Here is a 25,178-nt window from a genome sequence, read left to right on the forward strand (position 1 = left end):
GTTGTTTGTTTTCACTGACAGTCCTGAACGCACCGCACGCACAACTCTCCCTTGCGCATGCGCTAATCACGTCCACCCAGCCACGTAGCTTAGCCGCAGCGAGGAGCAACTGCCGTCGGCAACAAGACGCGTAAAGGCGCACCTTTTCTCCAACTGTTCGCTATTTTATAGTCTGCAATCATGACGAGGTACCTGCGGCCACCGAACTCCTCTCTTTTTGTCCGGAATATCTCCGACGAGGTCAGGTAGGTTCTTGACGAAGCGCCTGTTAGCATGCTGGAGCTAAACGTGCTAGCGCAACTTCAGCCAAGCTCGCCTTTCTTGATAAATTACCTACAATTGTCCTCTTTTGTTCGGCTTGACGCATTAAATGTTTTATTCCTGAGAACAATGCCATTATTTCAAAAATACATTCTATTAAGGAAAACGTCATTGTTGTATTGCATTGTGACGTCACGTCCGGCAGTTGAGTTAATTTTACGGCCATCTTTTAAAGACCGGAAGTTCTGAAAATAAAACATGTTGATTGCTTGATTGATTGAAACGTCTATAAGTAGATTGCACAGTACAGTACATATTCCGTACAATTGAGCACTAAATGGTAACACCCCGATAAGTTTTTCAATTTGTTCAAGTCGGGGTCCACCTTCATCAATTCATGGTCATTCATTGTAGCTGCTGAAGATACCGCCATTTATTACAACGATACTCATAAAGATATAATCTGTAATCAAATAATCAAATATTACCTACAGACGAAATGGCCAAAAAATAAAATCTCCCATTTAAAAAAAATAATCGATTTAAGCTGGTTTTAATACAAATGACAGGTCATTCAAAATTTACTTTTGTTTGATTAAAAAAAACTATCAGTAATGACACTGCATCTTAATCTTAGTAAATAAATTATATTTATGCAAGGTTATTTTTAGACCTGATGGAAATTGTGGTTTTTATGCCACAATTTTCAAATAACTAAATTAAGAGCTTCCTTTGGGAGGCAATACTTTAGCTTGAGTAATACACTTTTGTAAAGGGACATTTTTTAGCATTGCGTACTGCATGCAAATAAACAGCAATATACCAATAAAAATATCATCCCATCCATCCATTTTTTACCACTTGTACCTCTCAGAATAATCATTAAACAGTACTACAAATCAACCGGATCAATAAAGTGCAAACTTAAATCTTCTGTCTCTGTAAATAAAAATGTAGCATTGCGCTTTGGGTGCAAATAAATACATTCAATAGATAATTAAAAAAAGATACCAGTAATTAAAATCTGATCAGTATAGTGGAGATGTAAAACTTTTGTTTTGAATTTGATAAAAACCTACTCCAAATATAAAGGTAGTATTGTACATTTTATGCAAATAAATAAAGAAGTCAAACATTGAGATGATTACGTAGAAGTTTGCACAACAAAAAACTAAAATGTATAGATTAAATCGATATTTTGCCCAGGCCTACTACATACCCACTCAAATGTTATCTGTATGCTTTTAATTTGGTAAGGTAATATGTTTGTTTCTGGTAAGACAATCATTACAAATAAAGAGGACACAGGATGATCATCATTGTTTGTTTATTTTTATGTGTTCTGATATTTTGGGCCCTGCGATGAGGTGGCGACTTGTCCTTGGTGTACCCCGCCTTCCGCTTGATTGTATCTGAGATAGGCTCCAGCACCCCCCGTGACCCCAAAAGGAATAAGCGGTAGAAAATGAATGGATGAAATAATGCATTAAAAAATATATTCAATCCAACTTTTTTGCAGTGTTTGGCGGCAAAATTCAGATGTTTTCCGTCTTGCTGAAATTGTGAGAACTGTACAAGAATGAAGTTGTAAGATAGAACTTTCACACAAATAGTTGTACATAAAAGTCAATGTGTTTGCATAGTTGTGTTAAAAAGTAGGCGCAGCTCCTAGCATGAAGTAAATTATGATTTTTTTCAATCATGCATGTTTATAATTTATTATAAATTCTAGGTGATACAAATAAAATGTAAAGATGATATAAAGATTAACATTAAGGAGGTTAATTCTTCTTTTATTTTGTTGAGTGTTTTTTTTTAAGTACAAATTCACCCAAACTGTCCTCTTTTTTTCTATTTTGCTGTAAATGTGTGGTGCTTCTTTTCAGCTTCAATTCAAATGTGTTGTATTGACTTGTGTGTGTGTTGACTTCAATTCAAACCTTTAACACGTAAAAGTGTGTATTCACACTCACATACTCAGATTGTGGGCTTCGGCTCCAAGGTGGCCATGCCAGCCACCGGAATAAATGTGTTTATTTCATGACACTTTAGGCCAGAAGATTTACGACGTGAGTTTGGTCGTTATGGGCCTATTGTAGACGTCTACATTCCACTTGACTTCTATACGCGGCGGGCAAGAGGATTTGCTTACATTCAATATCCTTTATTATTTTCTTGTGTGTGCTTCCGTCTTGAGGGCGCTCCCTGCTAACTACTATTTCTTCTGTTGTTACCTCAGAATGGTAAAGATACAGTTCTGGAGTTCTGCCCACCCATTCTTTCTCCCCAAAGAAAGAGAGAAAGCGAAAGTAGTCGAGAGTAGATTGCAGCCAAAGACCAGAAGCGCTAGAACGCACAGAGCAAAAGCATGAAGATGCACAGAGGAGAAAGCCAAAGGACAGAAAAGCAAAGTGTTTATTGGGCAAAGACAAGCGGCGAATTCGTCTGCCAAGGCATTAAAGAGCAAGCTCAAGGTCAAAGGTCAAGCATGTTACAAAGGTAACCAAACAAACTTTACGTATCCTCCTCTAACCTGATTCACCTGCGACATTTGTCTTGTCCACCAATCACAGACTTGTTATTGCAATCTTGATCCACATATCAATAATGATGATGGCCAGAAAAGAATGTGTTCATGTTCTAATGTCACCTCAAAAACAAAAAGCCTTAACAAACGCCAGCATGTTCGAAGACGTCAGCGATGCCGAGGACGCCCTCCACTATCTGGACCGCAAGTGGGTGTGTGGACGCCAGATCGAGATCCAGTTCGCTCAAGGAGACCGCAAGAGTAAGAGCGCCTAAACTCAGCTTTTCCCCTTCAAAGCACCGTTTTTTCCAGACTATAAGACGCTACTTTCCCCCCCAAACTTAGAACCCTGCGGCTCATATAAAGGTGCGACCAACCCATGGATTTTTGTATGCTAACTGCTAAATTCTGGAATGGATTTAGCAATGAAAGCACACAATGTACTAAAATGATCCATTTTAAGAAACTGTTCAAACTCAAAAGTGTTTACAAAGTACAGGGCAGCAGAATCCTGATAAAACATATTGATAAAACATCATATTAAAAAGGAGAAATTCTTACTTATCTTATAAAGCAGTGTTTTTCATCCAGTCTGGTGTGTCGTGGGAGATGATCTAATCTCACCTATTTGTTTCAAAAATATTTTTTGCAAACCAGTAATTATAGTCTGCAAATGATGTGTTTTTGTTGAGCGTCGGTGCGGTCTAGACCTCGGCAGAGTAACCGTGTAATACCCTTCCATATCAGTAGATGGCAGCAGGTAGCTAATTGCTTTGTAGATGTCGGGAACAGCGGGAGGCAGTGTGCAGCTAAAAAAAAAGTTGTCTAATGCTCAAACCAAAAAAACGAAAGGTGAGTGCCCCTAAAACAAGGCATTGAAGCTTAGGGAAGGCTATGCAGAGTGAAACTAAAACTGAACTAGCTACAAAGTAAACAAAAACAGAATGCTGGACGACAGCAAAGACTTATCGTGGAGCAAAGACGGCGTCCACAAAGTACATCCGAGCATGACAAGACAATCAACGATGTCCCCACAAAGGAGGATAAAAACAACTGAAATATTCTTGATTGCTAAAACAAAGTAGATGTGGGAAATATTACTCAAAGGTAGACATGAAACTGCTACAGGAAAATACCAAAAAAAGAGAAAAAGTCACCAAAATAGGAGCGCAAGACAATAACTAAAACACTACACACAGTAAAACAGCAAAAAACTCAAAATTCGTTTTACACAGTGCACCTACTTTGAGACAAGAGCTATAGTGATGCATGCTTGGTTATGCTTTAAAGTCCTATCCAACAATTGCGACAACTTTTTACTGTCAACTGAGTTTTGTTTTTTATTAACTTCTGCTGGTGGTGTGTCTCCGCATTTTTTCAAAGCAATAAGGTTGCAAAACAGTTATAAAGGATGAATAAAAGATGTCAATGACTTTTCTGTTCTGTGTTATTGTTTGGAAACTTTCACCAAATATTTTTGTGTAAACAACTCATTTCACAACACATATATCTGCAACTTGTAAAATGTAGTAAGTGCGGCTTATAGTCTGGAAAATACGGTACTCACTGGAACCTTGTAAAGGCCAACCACACAATTCAGTGATTCTCATGCATTCATGTATTTGTGGCGGCCCTCCATGAATACATTTGGACCGTCACAAATGCTTGTTGGTCCTGATGTACGAACACATTAAAACACCTCTTCTGCTTGATAGTAAGAAGACTAAGAAAGATGATGCCATCTTAGCAACTTTGTTTCTGTATTAATTTCGAGATTTGAGCTCCACTTAAATATTGAAAATGTCTCAAATCTGTGACAAATACTAATGTACTTTGTTGCTTTTCTTCATCATTTACAACTCTCGACAGTTCTCAAAAATCTCAAAAGTTAATTTTGGGAGTGAAGGAATTACGAGTGAAAGTGTGCTTGTTTCAACAAGTGCTGGACTTTCTATATCTAACACAACAAAACAAAAATAGTTGATATAGTAAATATTACCTGCAGCGGGTTAAAAAAAGTGTCATTCACGCTATCTCCGGGTTTAAGTTGGATGTCAAAGTTGACCAACTTCTTGATTTATGGCCACAGCCTTCTACTATCCAGGGGAGAGACATGATTTGTAATCCAGTATTCACTTTCACCAGCAGTTCACTACGTCAATACTCTAGCTGCATCACGATGCGGCTTAATAGCACTTATAACAATATTGCTCAATAGCACTTATAACAATATTACTAATACTTGGTAAATATTCAGTTCACACAATGTAAATGGAGTATTGTTGGTGGATTTTGGATGTTTTAGAGGGCTTTATAGGCACAATAGTGTACTACCATTAGCTGCTTTATTGGCCACCTCATACTTGCTGTATTTTGCAACTTAGAATACATTAAAAAAAGAAACATTTGTCTTTTATAGGGATTTTGAATGATGGAATGACAAAAAGTGCGGTTTCCCTTTTAAAGAAATTGTACTTTTGAAGAGATAAACCATAGCAATAAAGCTACGTATTATCCATCATTTAGTCGATAGCTCTGCAGTCCAATATTCAACAAAAAATGTAAAGAGGAACCTTAGACTTAGACAAACTTTAATGATCCACAAGGGAAATTATTCCACACAGTAGTTCAGTTACAAAGGATGGAAAATATGTAAAGGACAATGCCGGTATAGAAAAGACTAAAAGCAATATAAAATATAATGTGTAATATTTACATAATGTATGTACAGTGTAGGATACATACAGATATGTTAAGTTTATCTCGTATATACTACATATAACAATTAGCATGTACAATATTACAGTGTATGTAACAGCTGCAGCATAAAATAGAGAGTAGATCCAGCAGAAAATAGACATTATAAAGAAATAGAAGTAGCTAACCTATGTGTCAGGTAATAGACATCATCTATTGCTGTATGGACCTGGAAGTCAACGTCCTCGCCAACATTTCATAGACAATCTAAGACTTCAAAGATGACTGTTTTCATGCAAAACATGCAGAAGAGTGGATGCTTTCTCTCTTGTCCTGTACTCTGGAGCAAGCCTCCAAGCTCGGGGATGAGAGCATACATTTGTGGTTTCAAAAATGACACGTTGTCTAATATGTAAGTAGTTTTTTTTGTTCCCCGAGGTATGGCTGCTGTCCTTCAAAGGGAGTTTGCAGCACGTCGGCAGGATTCCTTGTCACAAATATCATGAATAAAAATAACAGTTTCAGTCAGATGTTCACATCGCATGATCATAACCTAGTTTGGTTTACTTGGAGCACCTGAGAGCCTTGAAGAACGTCTCAAGTGTGGTCGGAAATCTTTATCTAGGGTGAGGGTGACATGTACGTTACGCGCTGAAAGACTCAAGAGGGCATGATATAGGGCTTCAAATATATTGTAAAGTTAGTGTAAAAATTGCCAACAGTCCCTTTAAGAAGCAGCCAGTGTTACTGTGCCATCTTGTTTGTAGCATTGAAAGAAAAACTACTAAATGAAGTGACAAAAAAATTTAAATGTTTAGTTCTAAACTGCCTTTAAAAATAGCTTTGTAATGCAACGAATTGTCTTTTGACCTGAGAGGTTCCAGTGTAGTAAAGTTGTAGAAGACTGCTTAATATCTGCTCTTGGATCTCAAGCTCCAAACCAGATGAAGACCAAGGAGCGGCATTCTCCGCGCGGTTTTGACGACGACGGCCACCGCAGACGCTCCCGGAGCCGCAGCTACGACCGCCGCTGGTCCCGCAGCCCCTCCTACGAACGCCGACCCCGGCGCAGGTCCGACAGCCCCAGAGAGTACGATATTGACTTTTGAACGCACTCTTTTGTCTTTAGTCACCCCTGATTGTTGTCTTCCTGCTCCTGCTCCAGGTCACGGTCCTACAGCCGACACGGGCGCAGCAGAAGCCGTGAAAATGACATGTAAGTGGAAAATAAAACACAGGTGTATCATTTTAGCCAGAAGGCTGAAGAAAGTTGTGTCAGGACCAGAGACAATATTTAAAGCCGTTTTTCTTCGTGGGTTAATTGACACCATGGTCAACTAGCTTGAGCAGAGCATTAATGCGAGTGAGTGTAGGGTTAGAGCAGAAAATGCTGTGTTCCAATTGTTCAAATAGATAATAAAGAGCTTTTGTAGAGTCCTGAAAGAAGTGGTTCTTAAAGGTCATAAAGTCATTAAAAAACGAAAGTGCTTTCGAAGGAAATGGCTCTTAAAAATATCACTTTCATCATCTTGTGGAATACAATCAAACCATGCTCGTGTCTACAGTGATCGCTTTGTAAAAGGTTTTTTGAACATTGGAATTTTTGGAGAAACTTTCTTTGATGTAATATAGTTTATTCCCACCTTCAAAAGTAGTGTTTGAGAGCAGAACTAAACGTAAAGAAGAGACAAGAAATCACATCAGTTTGTGTTCTTTTGTGGCTACTATGCCTAAATATAACTAGGAAGACCCGCTTGGGCAAATTAACGTCATGTTAAGTCCTAGTAATACATCACAATCAGAATAGTTTTTATTGCCATTGTTTGAGAACAGGTTCACAAACTAGGAGTGCAACATAAAACAGAATAGAATATCATGAGCTGTAACTGAGCTATCAGATCTTGTTTGTGTGTGTATGTATATATATATATATATATATATATATATATATATAAAAAGACGTGCACGGCACCTGCAGTGAGCACACTTGTCCAAAAGATGGTGCCACAGCACAAACTATAACATCTATTTAGTGTATTTATTTTCTAGTCCAGTGGTTCTCAAATGGGGGTACTTGAAAGTATGCCAAGGGGTACATGAGATTTTTTTTTAAATATTCTAAAAATGGCAACAATTAAACAATCCTTTATAAATCTATTTATTGATTAATACTTCAACAAAAAATATGAATGTAAGTTCATAAACTGTGAAAAGAAATGCAATATTCAGTGTTGATAGCTAGATTTTTTGTGGACATGTTCCATAAATATTTATGTTAAAGGTTTGTTTTTTTGTGAAGAAATGTTTAGAATTAAAGTCCTACTGAAAGCCACTACTAGCCACCACGCAGTCTGATAGTTTATATATCAATGATGAAATATTAACATTGCAACAAATGCCAATATGGCCGGGTTAGTTTACTAAATTGCAATTTTAAATTGTGCGCTGAAGTATCATGCTAAAACGTTGCGGTATGATGACGTGTGCGCGTGACGTCACGCATTCTAGAGGAAATTTTGTTCGAGCACCGTTCCCAGCTATAAGTCGTGTATTTTCATTGCGTAATTCCACAGTATCCTGGACATCTGTGTCCAGGATACTGTGGAATAATGGAGACGTCAAAGAAGAAAGCTGTAGGTGGGAAGCGGTGTATTGCGGCCGCCTTCAGCAACACAAACAAAGCCGGTGTTTCATTGTTTGCATTCCCGAAAGATGACGGTGAAGCTTTACTATGTAACAGAGCGGTCAAGCGAACACGGTTGGATTGGACCACACACACAAAGAACAGTGTATTATGCAGCCATCATTTCGAAAAATCGTGTTTCTAAGAGGGTCCTTTGCAAAGGACAGAGATGGGCATCGCCACCACCCATCGACTGGTGCTAAAGAACGGTGCGGGGCCGACCTTCAGGTTGTACAGGTACGACCATATAATATCACTAGAACACAATAAGCAGAAAAGGGATTTTCAAGAATTATCCTAGTAAATTTGTCTAATAACATCTGAATTGCTCTGCAGTCTATTTTTTTTTCTTTTTCTAGTCCTTCACTCTCATTTTCCTCATCCACAAATCTTTCATCGTCGCTCAAATTAATGGGGAAAAAGTCGCTTTCTCGGTCCGAATCGCTCTCGCTGCTGGTGGCCATGATTGTAAACAATGTTCAGATGTGAGGAGCTCCACAACCCGTGACGTCACGCGCACATCGTCTGCTATGTCCGCTACAGGCAAGGCTTTTTTATCAGCACTAAAAGTTACCAACTTTATCGTCGAAGTTCTCTACTAAATCCTTTCAGCAAAAATACGGCAATATCGCGAAATGATGAAGTATGACACATAGAATGGACCTGCTATCCCCGTTTAAATAACACCTCATTTCAGTAGGTCTTTAAGTTGATGAATCCAGATGGATCTCTATTACAATCCCCAAAGAGGGCACTTTAAGTTGATGATTACTTCTATGTGGAGAAATCTTTATTTGGAATTGAATCACTTGTTTATTTTTTCAACAAGTTTTTAGTTATTAGTATATCTTTTTTTCAAAATAGTTCAAGAAAGACCACAACAAATGAGCAATATTTTGCACTCTTATACAATTTAATAAATCAGAAAGTGATGACATAGTGCTGTATTTTACTTCTTTATCTCTTTTTTCAACCAAAAATGCTTTGCTCTGATTAGGGGGTACGTGAATTTAAAAAATTATCACAGGGGGTACATCACTGAAAAAAGGTTGAGAACCACTGATCTAGTCAACTGGTGGCCTACATCTGGCCCACACAGTCCTGATGAAACCATTCAAACTAGGGTTGAACTCATTCAACCTTGGGGGAAATAAATCCAAATAAATTGCAAAAATTTGACTTTAACGAGAACAAGACAACAAAGTATGATGTTTAACAAGAACAGGATAACAAAGTATGATGTTTAACAAGAACAAGACAACAAAGTATGATGTTTAACAAGAACAAGACAACAAAGTATGATGTTTAACAAGAACAAGACAACAAAGTATGATGTTTAACAAGAACAAGACAAAAAAGCATGATTAACAAGAACAAGACAACAAAGTATGATGTTTAACGAGAACAAGACAACAAAGTATGATGTTTAACGAGAACAAGACAACAAAGTATGATGTTTAACAAGAACAAGACAACAAAGTATGATGTTTAACAAGAACAAGACAACAAAGTATGATGTTTAACAAGAACAAGACAACAAAGTATAATTTTTAACAAGAACAAGACAACAAAGTATGATGTTTAACAAGAACAAGACAACAAAGTATGATGTTTAACAAGAACAAGACAACAAAGTATAATTTTTAACAAGAACAAGACAACAAAGTATAATTTTTAACAAGAACAAGACAACAAAGTATGATTTTTAACAAGAACAAGACAACAAAGTATGATTAACAAGAACAAGACAACAAAGTATGATGTTTAACAAGAAAAAGACAACAAAGTATGATGTTTAACAAGAAAAAGACAACAAAGTATGATGTTTAACAAGAACAAGACAACAAAGTATGATGTTTAACAAGAACAAGACAACAAAGTATGATGTTTAACAAGAACAAGACAACAAAGTATGATGTTTAACAAGAACAAGACAACAAAGTATGATGTTTAACAAGAACAAGACAACAAAGTATGATGTTTAACAAGAACAAGACAACAAAGTATGATGTTTAACAAGAACAAGACAACAAAGTATGATGTTTAACAAGACAACAAAGTATGATGTTTAACAAGAACAAGACAACAAAGTATGATGTTTAACAAGAACAAGACAACAAAGTATGATGTTTAACAAGAACAAGACAACAAAGTATGATGTTTAACAAGAACAAGACAACAAAGTATGATGTTTAACAAGACAACAAAGTATGATGTTTAACAAGAACAAGACAACAAAGTATGATGTTTAACAAGAACAAGACAACAAAGTATGATGTTTAACAAGAACAAGACAACAAAGTATGATGTTTAACAAGAACAAGACAACAAAGTATGATGTTTAACAAGAACAAGACAACAAAGTATGATGTTTAACAAGAACAAGACAACAAAGTATGATGTTTAACAAGAACAAGACAACAAAGTATGATGTTTAACAAGAACAAGACAACAAAGTATGATGTTTAACAAGAACAAGACAACAAAGTATGATTTTTAACAAGAACAAGACAACAAAGTATGATTTTTAACAAGAACAAGACAACAAAGTATGATGTTTAACAAGAACAAGACAACAAAGTATGATGTTGTACCCCGAGCAAGTGCTCCAGTTAGTTTCCTGTCGGACCTTTGAAGTGACGGACACTTTGATCCAGACGAGCAGTAAAGGTAGATCTCCCAGCACGTTATTGTTATAAGCTTCATCACCAAACTTGGTCAAACGTTTGTAGATATATTTGTGCATGAATATATTTACTCTGTTTTGTTTTGAAATTGCTGACCTCGTGATGTCTTTTGTATTCGTGATTTTTTTTTTTTTTCATGTCTGAAGTTCAAATCTTGTTTAGGGTTAATACATGCAGTGCTAAATGTGACCAGTAGAGGGCGACCCCGCTGCTAGTGATTGTGATAGTCACAATGTTTGGTGTAAACATTTGGAGTTTATTGTAAGAAGAAAAAAAATCCATAAATCACTTGCAGGGTTTAAAACGCCACAGCTTCTACAGTAATATTGACACACCTCATTTGTCTGTCTTCTAATGGTATTCTAGTCATTTATGCTAGGAAGAGATGTGTCAATATCAAAATATCGTGATTAACTAATGCATTGATTTCAAGAGTACATCCGAACACTTAATATTTATTTGCTTCAACAAACGTAGGATCACTAACAGACTGTTAAGTATCAGATTTGGTAAATTAGTGTAAGCGTGGCGAGAACAATGTTCAACAATACCATCTGGTGGTGGCAGAAGAGAATAACAATGGAATATGGAAAAAAAGTGTAAACATAAGAATTGGCATGTCACTGAATGTGTACGTGTGGACTAAGTACATCATATAAAAAGATTATTCTTAAGATTTTTATCCTAAATAGGGTCCAATAAGCCCAAATGGCAAAGAGAAATAAAAAAAAGCAGGTAAAAAAAAAAACAGTTTGGGCCTTAAGAGGTTAATAGTATTGAAAATACAACCAAGAATGTCACATTTTGAAATGGTTATGGTAGAAGTTTCAAACCCTACTTTGTCACCAGGCACAGGAGCGCTGCACACAACCGCCACAGGAGCCAGCATGAAGCGGCTGGCAGGAACCGCTCAGCGTCCCGCTCGCCCTCCAGGTCCAAAGGCAAGAGTAAAAGGAGCCGGTCCAGGGCCCGCACTCCCGCGGAAGAGTTCCAACAGACCCCCAGTGCCCACAAGCATTCATCAGGACGATCCCCGTCACGGTCTCTGTCCAGGTCTGTGTCCCGCTCACGGTCCAGGTCCTGGGCCGAATGCAAGTCAGGAGCTCGGTGAGCTGAGTTCTAGTCTCCGTTAACACTTTGATTCATGTTACTAGTGAGTAGAGTTTTCTGTTTTGTATCCTTATGTTCTGTTCAGTACTCAATAAAAGGACATGCATACAACTTCTGGGAAATGTAAATAATTCAGAAAGCACAAGTTTAGGGGGAGGGAAAGGGATTTTATTTTTTATTTTAAAAATTTAGTTCAACCCGAATTTCATTATATTCAGCATTTATAAACCAATTGTTACAAATCTTCAATGAGGGCATTTTCTTTCACATAGATGACTGTCAGAGGGGATTCAATTAATAGCCAATTGTATTTAATTTAGCACAGGAGACTTTGCAACGCACTACTTTGCACTGAATGGACAAAAATGGCTGGCGGAAGAACAGCAGAAAGAAGGTGATTTAGAAATGCTAATTGTTCAAATTAATTTTGGGGGGGGTCTTCGATAAAATGTTCAGACATCAAAGTGGTGCGTTGGTGTTGTCTCAGAAGCGAATTGGTTTCTCGTTAGTTCGTGTTTGCACCCTACACTGCTTACATACAAAATATAAAATGTGCAACATCTCCAGAAAGACTTCAGTGCAGGGTTACTGGCAATTGCTTTTCCTTTTTTCTTAACAAAAATATTCTTCAGCATTGAAGTTGACACGTCCCGAGCACGTCTCATACATTCAGTGTTATTACTAAAAATACTTTTGTCAACAAGCCTCAAAGCGGGCCTGCAAATGTACAATATGCTACAAGAACTTTATACATGTCACTTATTTACATGGCTCCTGAAAGACATGATTTAAATGCTGTTTGTCGTCTTTAATCTGGCTAGAAACATTCGAACTGGGGAACGTAAATAAACTGGCTCATCTGATTTAAAAACCATGTAAAAAAAAAAAAAAAAAAGGAGATAGTCGATTACGCATCTGTTGATTCAACAGCACGGTGCCTGTAACGTATGAACATGAAGTACAGCACGGTGCCTGTAACGTATGAACATGAAGTGACCGCAGTGCAAAACGGACTAAATGAGCAGCGAGTGAAAGGTCTCCCAACTCCATGGTGACTTCTTGTAAACCATGACGCTTGTTTCACATCTTCTGTCACACGCAAACAGACTGCTTCCTCCAGTGTCTTTTTCCAAACAAGACGCATGCAGCCCACAGGACCGCGGCCTGAGACATGGGGCCAGGTGGGCCGCAAGTCTGAAGCCCGGTCCTCTTCCGCGTGTGGAAGCTGCACCTTGCTTGGAAAAAGACTGGAGGCGCTACAGGAAGCGGTCCTAACCCGGTCAATAGCATTACTTTGGTTCCACACACCCAGCAAACACAAGAGTTGTGGGCCCCAGACCAGCCTGGCCCCTATAGTGCATGTGCGCACAGCGCAGTCCAAACAATAAAAAGGTACAGGAGCCAACAGGCAGAGGCCCGTGTGCCAAGGTGTCGACCCATTCTTTCCCTGCAGAATTGAGCGTCGCAATTGAGTTCATAACAAGAACGTGAGGCTCTTATTTTGGAAAATGGTAGGGAAGTGACTACGTGTTTAAACACCTGTAGTCTTGCAGGCAACCCACGGAGAACAAAACAAAAGTGTCCACATGAGCGGACTATCAGTGATAGAAGGGAACTACACATTAAAAAATAAGTGCACCCAATCTGCTTCCAATAGCCAAAATAAAAAGAACAAAACAGCAGCTAAAGTAACGGGTGGTGACAGGTCTGAGGGCATCACCCACCAGCAAGGCAGCAGAGCTGTAATGTCAAGTTCAAAACGAGCCTCACATATGAATTAATCAAAGCACAGAAGTGTTCCTGGTGGGGGATGCCTTCAGGAGGTGGCCCCGCCCCCATCAGGCCTGCACCTTTAAAAGGCTTTTGAGCTGGAAGGCCATCATCTCCCGGTGGTCACACCCCCTGATGGGGAAGGACACCCAGTGACTGGGGGGCTTGGGCAACACGCTGGGCGAGGGCGGCTCGCTGAACTTGGGCCCGGCGTAGCTGGGACTGCCCTGGGCGATGAGCAGGGTGTTCAGGTGGGACACGGCCCCCTCCCAGTTCTGCTCATACACGGCGATTCGGACGGCCGCGCCCTTGTCGACCTCTGGGGACCTGTGGTAGACGCCGCCCTTGTCGCTCCTGCGATGGAGGACGCCGGCACCCCCCGTGGCGGACGCGGCACCGCTCGGGCTTCTCGGCTTGGCCCGGCCCAACTGATGGTTCTTCTTCTTGGGGCGTTCGTGGTGAGGGCTCGGAATGTTGATTCTCTCTCCACCTCCTCCACCCATGATGCTGCCAACTGAGTGTCACCTGGGGAACACAACATTTCATCAATCATCAAACACCATGAAAAGTACAAAATGCTAAACCTGATCACATCTGAATAATGATTATTTACAACCATTCAAAATATTAAGCATCCATCTTTATGCTTACTCGACAGAAAAAAGTTTTATCCTTTAAAGGGGAACATTATCACCAAACCTATGTAAGCGTCAATATATACCTTGATGGTGCCGGAAAAAGACCATGTATTTTTTTAACCGATTTCCGAACTCTAAATGGGTGAATTTTGGCAAATTATACGCCTTTCTGTTTATCGTTCTCGGAGCGATGATGTCAGAACGTGACGTCGCCGAGGTAATACAGCCGCCATTTTCTCAAACACATTACAAACACCGGGTCTCAGCTCTGTTATTTTCAGTTTTTTCGAGTATTTTCTGGAACCTTGGAGACATCATGCCTGGTGGGTGTGTTGTCGGAGGGTGTAACGACACTAACAGGGAGGGATTCAAGTTGCCCAAAGATCCCAAAGTGGCAAGAAATTGGACGAAATTTGTCCAAAATACGAGGGCGTGGGGAAAGCCGACGAAATGGTCAGTCGTTTGTTCCGCACACTTTACCGACGCAAGCTATACTACGACAGAGATGGCAAGATTGTGTGGATATCCTGCGACACTCAAAGCAGATGCATTTCTAACAATAAAGTCATAGAAATCTGCCGCCAGACCACCATTGAATGTGCCGGAGTGTCTGCACATTTTACCGGCGGTGTTAAGACACACATGGCACAGAGATGTATGGATAACCTGCAGATGCATTTCCAACGATAAAGTCAACAAAATCACAAAGGTGAGTTTTGTTGATGTTGTTGACTTATGTGCTAATCAGACATATTTGGTCACGGCATGACTGCCAGCTAATCGATGCTAACATGCTCTTTAGGCTAGCTGTATGCACATTTGAAACTATTTACATCCAGCGTTTCCATCCACCCACATTTAATGCCAAACAAACACTTACCAATCGATCGATTTAAGTTGATCCAGTGGCACAAGATGCGAAACTTCCGATTGTTGGTCTGCACATTTTACCGGCGATGCTAAGGCAAACATGGCCAAATAGCGTCAATAGCTATTCGCTATTAACTCTCCCTGGAGCAGTGGTTCTTAACCTTGTTGGAGGTACCGAAGCCCATTAGTTTCATATGTGCAGTCATTGGACCCTTCTTAGTGAAAAATTAAATGTTTTTTTCCAAATTCAAGACAAAGTTATGTGTTTTTGGTAACACTTTAGTATGGAGAACATATTCTAAGTAACAAAGACTTAATTTTGAGGATTTTGGACAGTAAGAGAACATATTCTAAGTAACAAAGACTTAAGAGTTATTTGGCTAAGGTTATAATGAGGCCATGTCGAATAAGGCATTAATAAGTACTTAATGATGACTAGTTAAGGGCCAATATGTAACTAATTTGCATGTTAATAAGCCACTAATTCATGGTGAATATGTTCCCCATACTAAAGTGTTACCATGTTTTTTTTTTACTGGTGCACAAAATGAAGCGTGCATGAACATCACCTTGTTCAAAAACTCAACAAATTACACACCTGCAGAGCAGTGTGACTTCTGCTGTTGCCGTATCCGTAATTCCCTAATAGGGAGAAGTTTTTATTGACATGATGAGTCGGGTGTGTTTGAACCTCCGCCGAACCCCTAAAGTTTGATTGAACCCAGGTTAAGAACCACTGCCCTGGAGTGTGCTCACTCATCCACGAGGACTTGAGAGCTGGTGGGCAGCTTAGGACAGAGTTTAGATCTGTTCCCGTCTGGCTCCGAGTTTAGGTCTGTTCCCGTCTGGCTGCCCCCCGGTTACCCTGGAGCACCGCTGAGGCCACCATATTGTCTGTGCATAACATGTACTATTTATTGTCCACTTCCCGTTTTGTTGCATCATCTTGGTGCTCCTTTGATTTGTTTGAATGTCCTTTGCCTTCTTTAATGTTTCCTTTGTACATAATGGCGTGGTACTTTTCTCTCAATGTCGTTGCCTTGAACGAAGATAGCACAGTATATATATCCATCCATCCATCTATTTTCTACCGCTTATTCCCTTCGGGGTTGCTGGAGTCTATCTCAGCTACAATTAGGCAGAGGGCGGGGTACATCCTGAACAAGTCGCCACCTCATCACAGGCCGAACACAGAATACCTAGTCAAATCCCTTTGGTGTTCAACTTACTTGGCCAATAAATCAGATTTTGAAATTCAAATTTTTTTACATGCACAATTTTGTATTTACCATTTCATAACCCCGTAAAAAAACCTGGCCAATAAATATGATGTAAAAATGATGTCTATCATGTGAGTGACTGCCATGGCTCGATCACGTGGTTACAAAAAATATGGCATAAAGAAGATACTTGTAAAATTACCAACATTAACTTTATAAAAAAGCCTATTTTGTCCAATTAAACAAATATATAAACGTGTGTATTAAATGAACGTTGTTGTGCCAAAATCATTACCTTGACATTCCGGTGGAAATATAAATTGGTAGCAGAAACACCGGTAAACATACCAACATTAACATTAGAAAAAAAACTATTTTGTCCAATTAAATAAATATATAAACTTGTGTAAAAAAAAAAAGCCTTTCTTGTCCAATTAAACAATTATATAAACTTGTGTAGAAAAAAGCCTATTTTGTCCAAATAACAAACAAATATATAAACTTGTATAGAAAAAAGCCTATTTTGTCCAAATAAACAAATATATGAACTTGTATAGAAAAAAGCCTATTGTGTCCAATTTAACAAATATATAAACTTCTGTATTAAATAAACTTTGTTGTGCCAAAATCATTCCCTTGACCTTCCGGTGTGAATATAAAATGCTAGCAGAAACACCGGTGTGCAACACAATCTATTGATTGTACAATAAAAATGAATAATCAGTGTTTTATACCCATCCAACAGTATTCTGTATTAGTAACAAAAAAAATGTAGGGTTGGTATTTAACACGTAGTAGAAGACAAAAACAAATACGTGATTGAAGATGCAGCTCCCACGCATGCGCAGAGCGTGTAGAATGGTTTTGCAGCTTATGCAAAAAAGCGCCCCTGAGAGGGAAACTGGTTGCATCAACTCGGTGCTCATTAAATATATTGCATGTCCTTTGCCTTCTTTAATACATAATGGCGCTGTACTTTCCTATCATAGTTGCCTTGAACAAAGATAGCAAAGTATATACCAAGTTAAATCCCTTTGGTGTTCAACTTACTTGGCCAATAAATCAGATTTTAAAATTCAAAAAAATGTTGGTGTACACTTTGTGTAAAAATGTCATCAATCATTGAGTGACTAATGCATGGCTCAGTCAGGTGCTTACATAAAATATGCCATAAAGAAGATACTTGTAAACATACCGACATGAACTTTAGAAAAAGGCCTATTTTGTCCATTTAAACTACGTAAAATTCTCTAGACAAAAAAAGCCTATTTTGTCCAATTAAACAAATATATAAACTTGTGTACTAAATTAATTTTGTTGTCCCGAAGTTATTACCTTGACCTTCTGGTGGGAAAATAAATTGGTAGCAGAAACACTGGTAAACATACCAACATTAACTTTAGACAAAAGCCTATTTTTTCCAATTAAATAAGTGTAGAAAAAAAGACTATTTGGTCCAATTAAACAAATATGTAAACTTGTGTAGAAAAAAGCCTCTTTTGTTCAATAAACAAATATATAAACTTCTGTATTAAATTAACTTTGTTGTGTCTAAATTATTACCCAGACCTTCCTGTGGGAATATAAAATGTTACCAGAAACACTGGTAAACATACCGACATTAACTTTAGAAAAAAAAGTATATTTTGTCCAAATTAAAATATATATAAACTTGTGTAGAAAAAAAACCCTGTTTGTCCTATTAAACAAATATATAACTTGTGTAGAAAAAAGCCTATTGTGTCCAATTAAACAAATATATAAACTTGTGTATTAAATAAACTTAGTTGTGCCAAAAACATTCCCTTGACCTTCCAGTGGGAATATAAAATAATAGCAGAAACACTGGTGTGCAACACAATCTATGATTGGACAATAAAAATGAATAATCAGCGCTTTATACCCAACAGTATTCTGTACTAGCAAGCATAAAAACCGTATGGTTGTATTTAACACGTAGTAGAAGACAAAAACAAATACGTCATTGAAGGTGCAGCTCCCACGCATGCGCAGATTCCGTGTAGAATGGAAGCAGAGCAGCAAAGCGCCGCCCTTCCCCCCCACTGAGCTCACGTACACCCGGCCACAACCTCCACCCACCCCTTTGTTGCCACGACAACAACCTCCACCCACCTCTTTGTTGCCACCAAAGGGAAAAGAAAGCCCCTCTTCGTCGTCGTCTTCAGTCTTTCGCCTCCAAGCGCTCGTCTCCTGCGGGCTTCTGGCGGCTTTTGTCCCGTCGCGGTGTTTCTTTTTGTTGTTGTTGTTGTTGTGTGCCAACGGGCGTCGTCTGGTCGTGCAGCCCAGCTGAACATGAAGTCACCCGGCGCACGATAGTCAGCCAAGTCGGCACCTGAAACATGACACTGCATTAACAATAATAATAATAACACCGTCATCCACTTCCAGCAACAATAATAACACCGTCATCCACTTCCAGCAACAGTAATAACACCGTCATCCACTTCCAACAACAATAATAACACCGTCATCCACTTCCAGCAACAATAATAACACCGTCATCCACTTCCAGCAACAGTAATAACACCGTCATCCACTTCCAGCAACAGTAATAACACCGTCATCCACTTCCAACAATAATAATAACACCGTCATCCACTTTCAACAACAACAATAACACCGTCATCCACTTCTAACAATAATAATAACACCGTCATCCACTTCCAACAACAATAATAACACAGTCATCCACTTCCAACAACAACAACACCGTCATCCACTTCCAACAACAATAACACCGTCATCCACTTCCAACAACAATAACACAGTCATCCACTTCCAACAACAATAACAGTCATCCACTTCCAACAATAATAACACCGTCATCCACTTTCAACAACAATAATAATAATAACACCGTCATCCACTTTCAACAATAATAATAACACCGTCATCCACTTTCAACAACAATAATAAAAATAACACCGTCATCCACTTTCAACAACAATAATAAAAATAACACCGTCATCCACTTTCAACAATAATAATAATAATAACACCGTCATCCACTTCCTGTTGTGCGAGATGACGCAGTTTGCCTTCAGTTTGCGGAAAGTACCTTCGAGAATAGCTCGACGTAATAATGGTTAATTAGTACACATAAAAAATTAATAATGTGTAATTAGCAGACAAGAACGATGCTTAAACATGTAAATGTAGCGACACTGTTGTGGCGCCATGTTTTACTGCACATTAACAATAAATAATGTGTAATTAGCAGACAAGAACGATGCTTAAATATGTAGATTTAGACGCCATGTTTTAGGCACATTAACAATAAATAATGTGTGATTAGCAGACAAGAAGGATGCTTAAAGATGTAGATTGAGACGCCATGTTTAACATGAAGAAAAGAAAAGATTCTCTTACCGACTTCTTCAGGCTTGGTTGGTCTTTCAAAGCCTTTCGTCGGGTCTCACAATCCTTTCTGTCGGCGTCGCAAGGGAAGCGCAGTGATGTTTTTATTTCAACACACTCCGTTCAAACGACAAGAAAGCAGCCGTGCTCTCCAACACTCCTAATAAAGAGAACAAAGCAGCCGTGGTCTTCTCCTCCTTCTTCTCTCTTCGACGACTTTGTCCGAGTAGCAACAAAATGTCCTCCCGGCCGCGTCTAAGTAGCAGCTGGCGGCGGCGCCTCCAACCAATCAGGTGGCGAGCTAGGCGCGCTCTGACCAATCAGGGGGCGAGTCTGCCAGTTGCCAGAGCGGTGACGTCACAGTCAGTCTTGCCTCTCTTTGTTGGCCAAAACCTTTATTTCCTCACTGGGGAAATACACAGAAAACAAAACACGTCGGCTCTACTAATGTCTTTCCGCTTTTTCACGACGTGTCCACCAAAAAACACTGGATTGGAAGTTATGCAATGCGATCTCTTCCAGAACAAAAACCCCTTTTGGAGTGTTTTCTGAAGACAAGTCACTGCAACAGGCTGCAGTGAAACCCTGGCCCATCCCCCACATGCCTCATGACAAACAACACCTTGACTTTCAGGGTTTGACTCTGGATTTCATGTTCTATTGTCATGCTTGAGTCAAAAAGAGATACTTTCTTACATGCCAAAAAAAGTGCTCCATCAAACATGCTAACTCCATTGTATGTTGCAAAAACTGAAATCTAAGTAAGATGAAATATCTCAAATAAGGGTGATATTTGCTTATTTTCTGTCTGATAAAATAATTCTTCTCACAAAGCAGATTTTATGTTAATGTGTTTTACTTGTTTTAGGGGTTTTGGTCCTAAATGACCATGAATTGATTAACTAAACAAGTTGAAAAACTTATTGGGGCCTTACCATTTAGTGGTCAATGGTAGGGAATATGTACTGTACTGTGCAATCTACTAAGAACAGTTTCAATCAATCAAATGATGTCAGTAAGATATTACAGCTTGTTACTGAGATGTGATGACCTATATTGAGTAAAACATGCTTGAAACTAGAATATCAACTGATGCAAAGTTGTGTCATTAGATAGATAGATAGATAGTACTTTATTGATTCCTTCAGGAGAGTTCCCTCAGGAAAATTAAAATTAACACTCACAAGTATAAAACTATTTTTTTAAGTAATCATTTCTCATTTCAAGCATGAAAATAAAAATCATTATGTCAAGATAATGGCACTACCATTTACTTAATTTAAGAATTTTTTTCAACATATTGAGCAAAAAGGTCTATTTTTTCTAGCTAGAAAAGAACACTTATTAGTGAGATTATACTTATTTTAAGCTATTTTGGGGTTCATTGAGGTTAGCTAAATGTACTTGTTTTGGAAAGTCTTGACACGCCTAATTTTCTTGTTCTATTGGCAGATCATTTTGCTTGCTTCATTTTTGTATTTTTTTTTCTAGTTTCTGAACACTGACTTTTTGCAGTGTAGGTGGGGGTGTTTTTTTAATACTTTTTTTTTTACTGAGAACATTTTGCTTCAAACATGTTTAAATTGACTTCAGTATCCTGTGGAGCTTAAGAGTGTTGGGTATAGCACAAATACATGTAATAAGATCCTTCAAACTTAAGGTAAGAGTGCAAGAACACATTTTATTACATCATTGATAAGAGCAAAACAATACAGAAACACTTCTGAAGTCTGTAGTAGTGTGTTAAAGGGGAACTTCACCATCTTATGTAAGACAAGAACATGTATGTTTTTTATGCATTCTAAGTCGAAAATAAACTCTAGGAAAAGTCGACTAACAATGGAGTCAATAAAAGTGCTCTAAAAACCTCCATCAACATTTTACATACACGCTGTAAGTACGCACCTATGTCATGTAGTAACACGCTTATTTTATATGACCGATTTTGATCATAAGCATACGGCAGCGTACTCATTTCACAGACGCATCAACAACAATCACGGCATACTTTCTGAGAGACAACAACAATTACTTTCAAGACTAATAATGGTCTGGAACCTGAATATAAGGAGGAGGAGCTACAAGTTTTCCAAGCTGTGTGCTAAACAGATTAAATGTACTGAAACATTAAAAGGTAAATGGGTTATGCTTTTCCACCTTCAAGATACTCAAAGCGCTTTGATACTATTTCCACATTCACCCATTCACACGGGCGCTGCAATGCTAGGCCCAAACCACAACCCAATCAGGAGCAAGGGTGAAGTGCCCGCCCCCCTCCCCAGAGAGGAGTTGTACAGTCTAATGGCGTGTGGGACAAAGGAGTTTTTGAGTCTATTAGTCCTGCACTTGGGATGAAGCAGTCTAGCACTGAACAGTCTAGCACTGAACATGCTCCTCTGGCTATGCAGAGGGTGACTGCCATCATCCAGGATGCTCACTAGTTTGTCCACAGTCCTCTTCTCTGCCACCCTCACCAGTGAGTCCAGTTTCATTCCGATCGTAGAACCGGCCCTCCTGATCAGTTTCTCCAGTTTGGAGCTGTCCTTCTTAGATGTACTGCCCCCCCAGCACACTACCATGTAGAACACAACACTGGCAACCACAGACTGGTAGTACATCCACAGGAGTTTTCTACAAATGTTGAAGGAGTGCAGTCTCCTGAGGAAGTACAGCCTGCTCTGTCCTTTCTTGTACTGGTGGTCCGTGTTAACAGTCCAGTCCAGCTTATTGTCCACCCAACCCCAAGGTACTTGAATGAGTCCACGGTCTGTACCTCAACTCCCTCGATCACAATAGGTTGTGACCGTGGACTCGACCTCCCAAAGTCAATGACCAGCTCCTTGGTCTTTGACGGATTGAGCTGCAAGAGGTTCGTGTGGCACCAGACTGCAAAGTCTCTCACCAGGCTCCGAAACTCCTCCTCTCTGCCGTCCCTGATGCACCCGACGATGGCAGTGTCATCCGCGTACTTCTGGACGTGACACAGCTCTGAATGGAAGCAGAAGTCAGCGGTGTACAGGGTGAAGAGAAGAGGGAACAGCATCGTTCCCTGCGCTGCTCCGGTGCTGCTGATCACAGTGTCAGAACTGATGTCCTTCAGTCTGTCAGACTGTGGCCTGTCTGAGAGGTAGTTTGAAATCCAGGCAACCAGGCAGGGGTCCACTCGCATTTTGTCCAGCTTGTCCTTGAGAAAGCGAGGCTGGATAGTATTAAATGTCAATGTCAATATAGCAGCATAAGCTACTTAGCTATTTGTGATCAATTAGCCACTAAAAATACATTGTGTGCGTTGGCAGTTATAGTAACAATATCGCCAATACTTGCTTAATATTCAGATCAATAAATGTAAATGCAGTATTGTTGGCAGTTTTTAGATGTTTTTAGGGTTTTGTGGGCGGAATAGAGGAGCTTACATTGACGCCATTGTTAGCTGACTTTTGCAAATGCAAAACAGGCCCAGAGCATAATACTACCACCACCATGCTTGACGGTAGGTTTGGTGTTCCTGGGATTAATGGCCTCACCTTTTCTCCTCCAAACATATTACTGGGTATTGTGGTCAAACAGCTCCATTTTTGTTTCATCTGACCATAGAACTTTCCTCCCGAAGGTCTCATCTTTGTCCACGTGATGTCAAATGAGACAAAAATTGAGCTGTGAATATATATATATATATATATATATATATATATATATATATATACATATAAAATTATACTTTGCCCGATTCCTCAACTTTGTCTCAAGTGTGTCACATTTTTTATACATATATATATACATATATATATACATATACATATACATATATACATATATATATATATATATATATATATATATATATATTCATATGTGTGTGTGTGCGTGTGTGTATGTATATATATATATATATAATTAATATTATTTTGTTTTGTTTTATTTTTTAGGTCTACTTTTTTAGGATACTTTGTTCAACTCCTCAAGTTTGTCTCAAATGTGTTATATATATCCATCCATTTTTCTACCGCTTATTCCCTTTCGGGGTCGCGGGGGGCGCTGGCGCCTATCTCAGCTACAATCGGGCGGAAGGCGGGGTACACCCTGGACAAGTCGCCACCTCATCGCAGGGCCAACACAGATAGACAGACAACATTCACACTCACATTCACACACTAGGGACCATTTAGTGTTGCCAATCAACCTATCCCCAGGTGCATGTCTTTGGAGGTGGGAGGAAGCCGGAGTACCCGGAGGGAACCCACGCATTCACGGGGAGAACATGCAAACTCCACACAGAAAGATCCCGTGCCTGGATTTGAACCCAGGACTGCAGGACCTTCGTATTGTGAGGCAGACGCACTAACCCCATATACGTACATACATACATACATACACATACATACACATTACTGTCTCAGAAAATTTGAATATTGTGATAAAGTCCTTTATTTTCTGTAATGCAACTAAAAACATAGAATGCCATACATTCTGGATTCATTACACATCAACTGAAATATTGCAAGCCTTTTATTATTTTAATATTGCTGATTATGGCATACAGCTTAAGAAAACTCAAAAATACTATCTCAAAAAATTTGAATATTTCCTCAGACCAAGTTAAAAAAAAAGATTTATAACAGCAAAACAAAATCAAACATTTGAAAATAATAATAATAATAATAATAATAGTGGATTAGATTTATATTGCGCTTTTCTATTGTTAGATACTCAAAGTGCTCACAAAGAAGTGGGAACCCATCATTCATTCACAACAGATGGAAGCATGTACACAGCTGCATTAACTCTGGACTTGATGAAACACAGTGGACCAAAAACCAGCAGCTGACATGGCTCCCCAAACCATTGCTGACAGAGGGAACTTCCGTTGTCTAGAGTTCAGGAGTGGCTTGACCATGGGAATACGGCTATTGAAGCTGTATCTGTTGAAAAGCTCTATGGAGATGATGATTTCATTTTCCAGCATGATCTGGCACCTGCCCACAGTGCCAAAACCAGCAGTAACTGGTGTACTGACCATGGCATTACTGTCCTCCATTGGCCTGCCAACTCCCCTGACCTAAACCTCATAGAGAATTTGTGGGTTATTGTGAAGAAGAAGCTGAAAGACACCAGGCCCAATAATGCAAATGAGCTAAAGGCCGCTATTGAAGCATCCTGGGCATCCATAACACCTCAGCAATGCCACAGGCCGATTGCCTCCATGCCACGCCGCATTGATGCAGTAATCCGTGCAAAAGGATTCCCAACCAAGTGCATTAATTGACATTTTTAATGTTTGATTTTGTTTTGCTGTTATAAATCTTTTTTTTACTTGGTCTGAGGAAATATTCAAATTTT

General features: G+C 39.1%; 2 protein-coding genes across 3 annotated transcripts; one reads left to right on the top strand and one right to left on the bottom strand.

The window, feature by feature from the left end:
• The first annotated feature begins 44 nt into the window (after positions 1-44).
• On the top strand, positions 45-13,195 carry LOC133561495 (serine/arginine-rich splicing factor 10-like). 2 transcript variants are annotated; one of them, XM_061914793.1, is made up of 6 exons: positions 45-245; positions 2,314-2,418; positions 2,946-3,049; positions 6,419-6,557; positions 6,651-6,701; positions 11,705-13,195. In XM_061914793.1, exons 1-6 carry the CDS (start codon positions 181-183, stop codon positions 11,964-11,966), a joined length of 726 nt encoding a protein of 241 aa, XP_061770777.1. In that variant the 5' UTR covers positions 45-180; the 3' UTR covers positions 11,967-13,195. The 2 variants fall into 2 exon arrangements, with proteins under 2 accessions (XP_061770777.1, XP_061770776.1); XM_061914792.1 differs by having other exon boundaries at positions 46-245; positions 6,419-6,575.
• pnrc2 (proline-rich nuclear receptor coactivator 2) lies at positions 12,112-20,084 on the bottom strand. Its single transcript, XM_061914795.1, has 3 exons — positions 19,854-20,084; positions 18,597-18,816; positions 12,112-14,260 (listed from the first exon to the last, which is right to left on the bottom strand). The coding sequence occupies exon 3, from the start codon at positions 14,236-14,238 to the stop codon at positions 13,804-13,806; it is 435 nt and encodes a 144-aa protein (XP_061770779.1). The 5' UTR covers positions 14,239-14,260; positions 18,597-18,816; positions 19,854-20,084; the 3' UTR covers positions 12,112-13,803.
• Between the last annotated feature and the right edge of the window lie 5,094 nt (positions 20,085-25,178).

The sequence above is a fragment of the Nerophis ophidion genome, linkage group LG11 (genome assembly GCF_033978795.1).
Source record: "Nerophis ophidion isolate RoL-2023_Sa linkage group LG11, RoL_Noph_v1.0, whole genome shotgun sequence".
Lineage (NCBI taxonomy): Eukaryota > Metazoa > Chordata > Actinopteri > Syngnathiformes > Syngnathidae > Nerophis > Nerophis ophidion.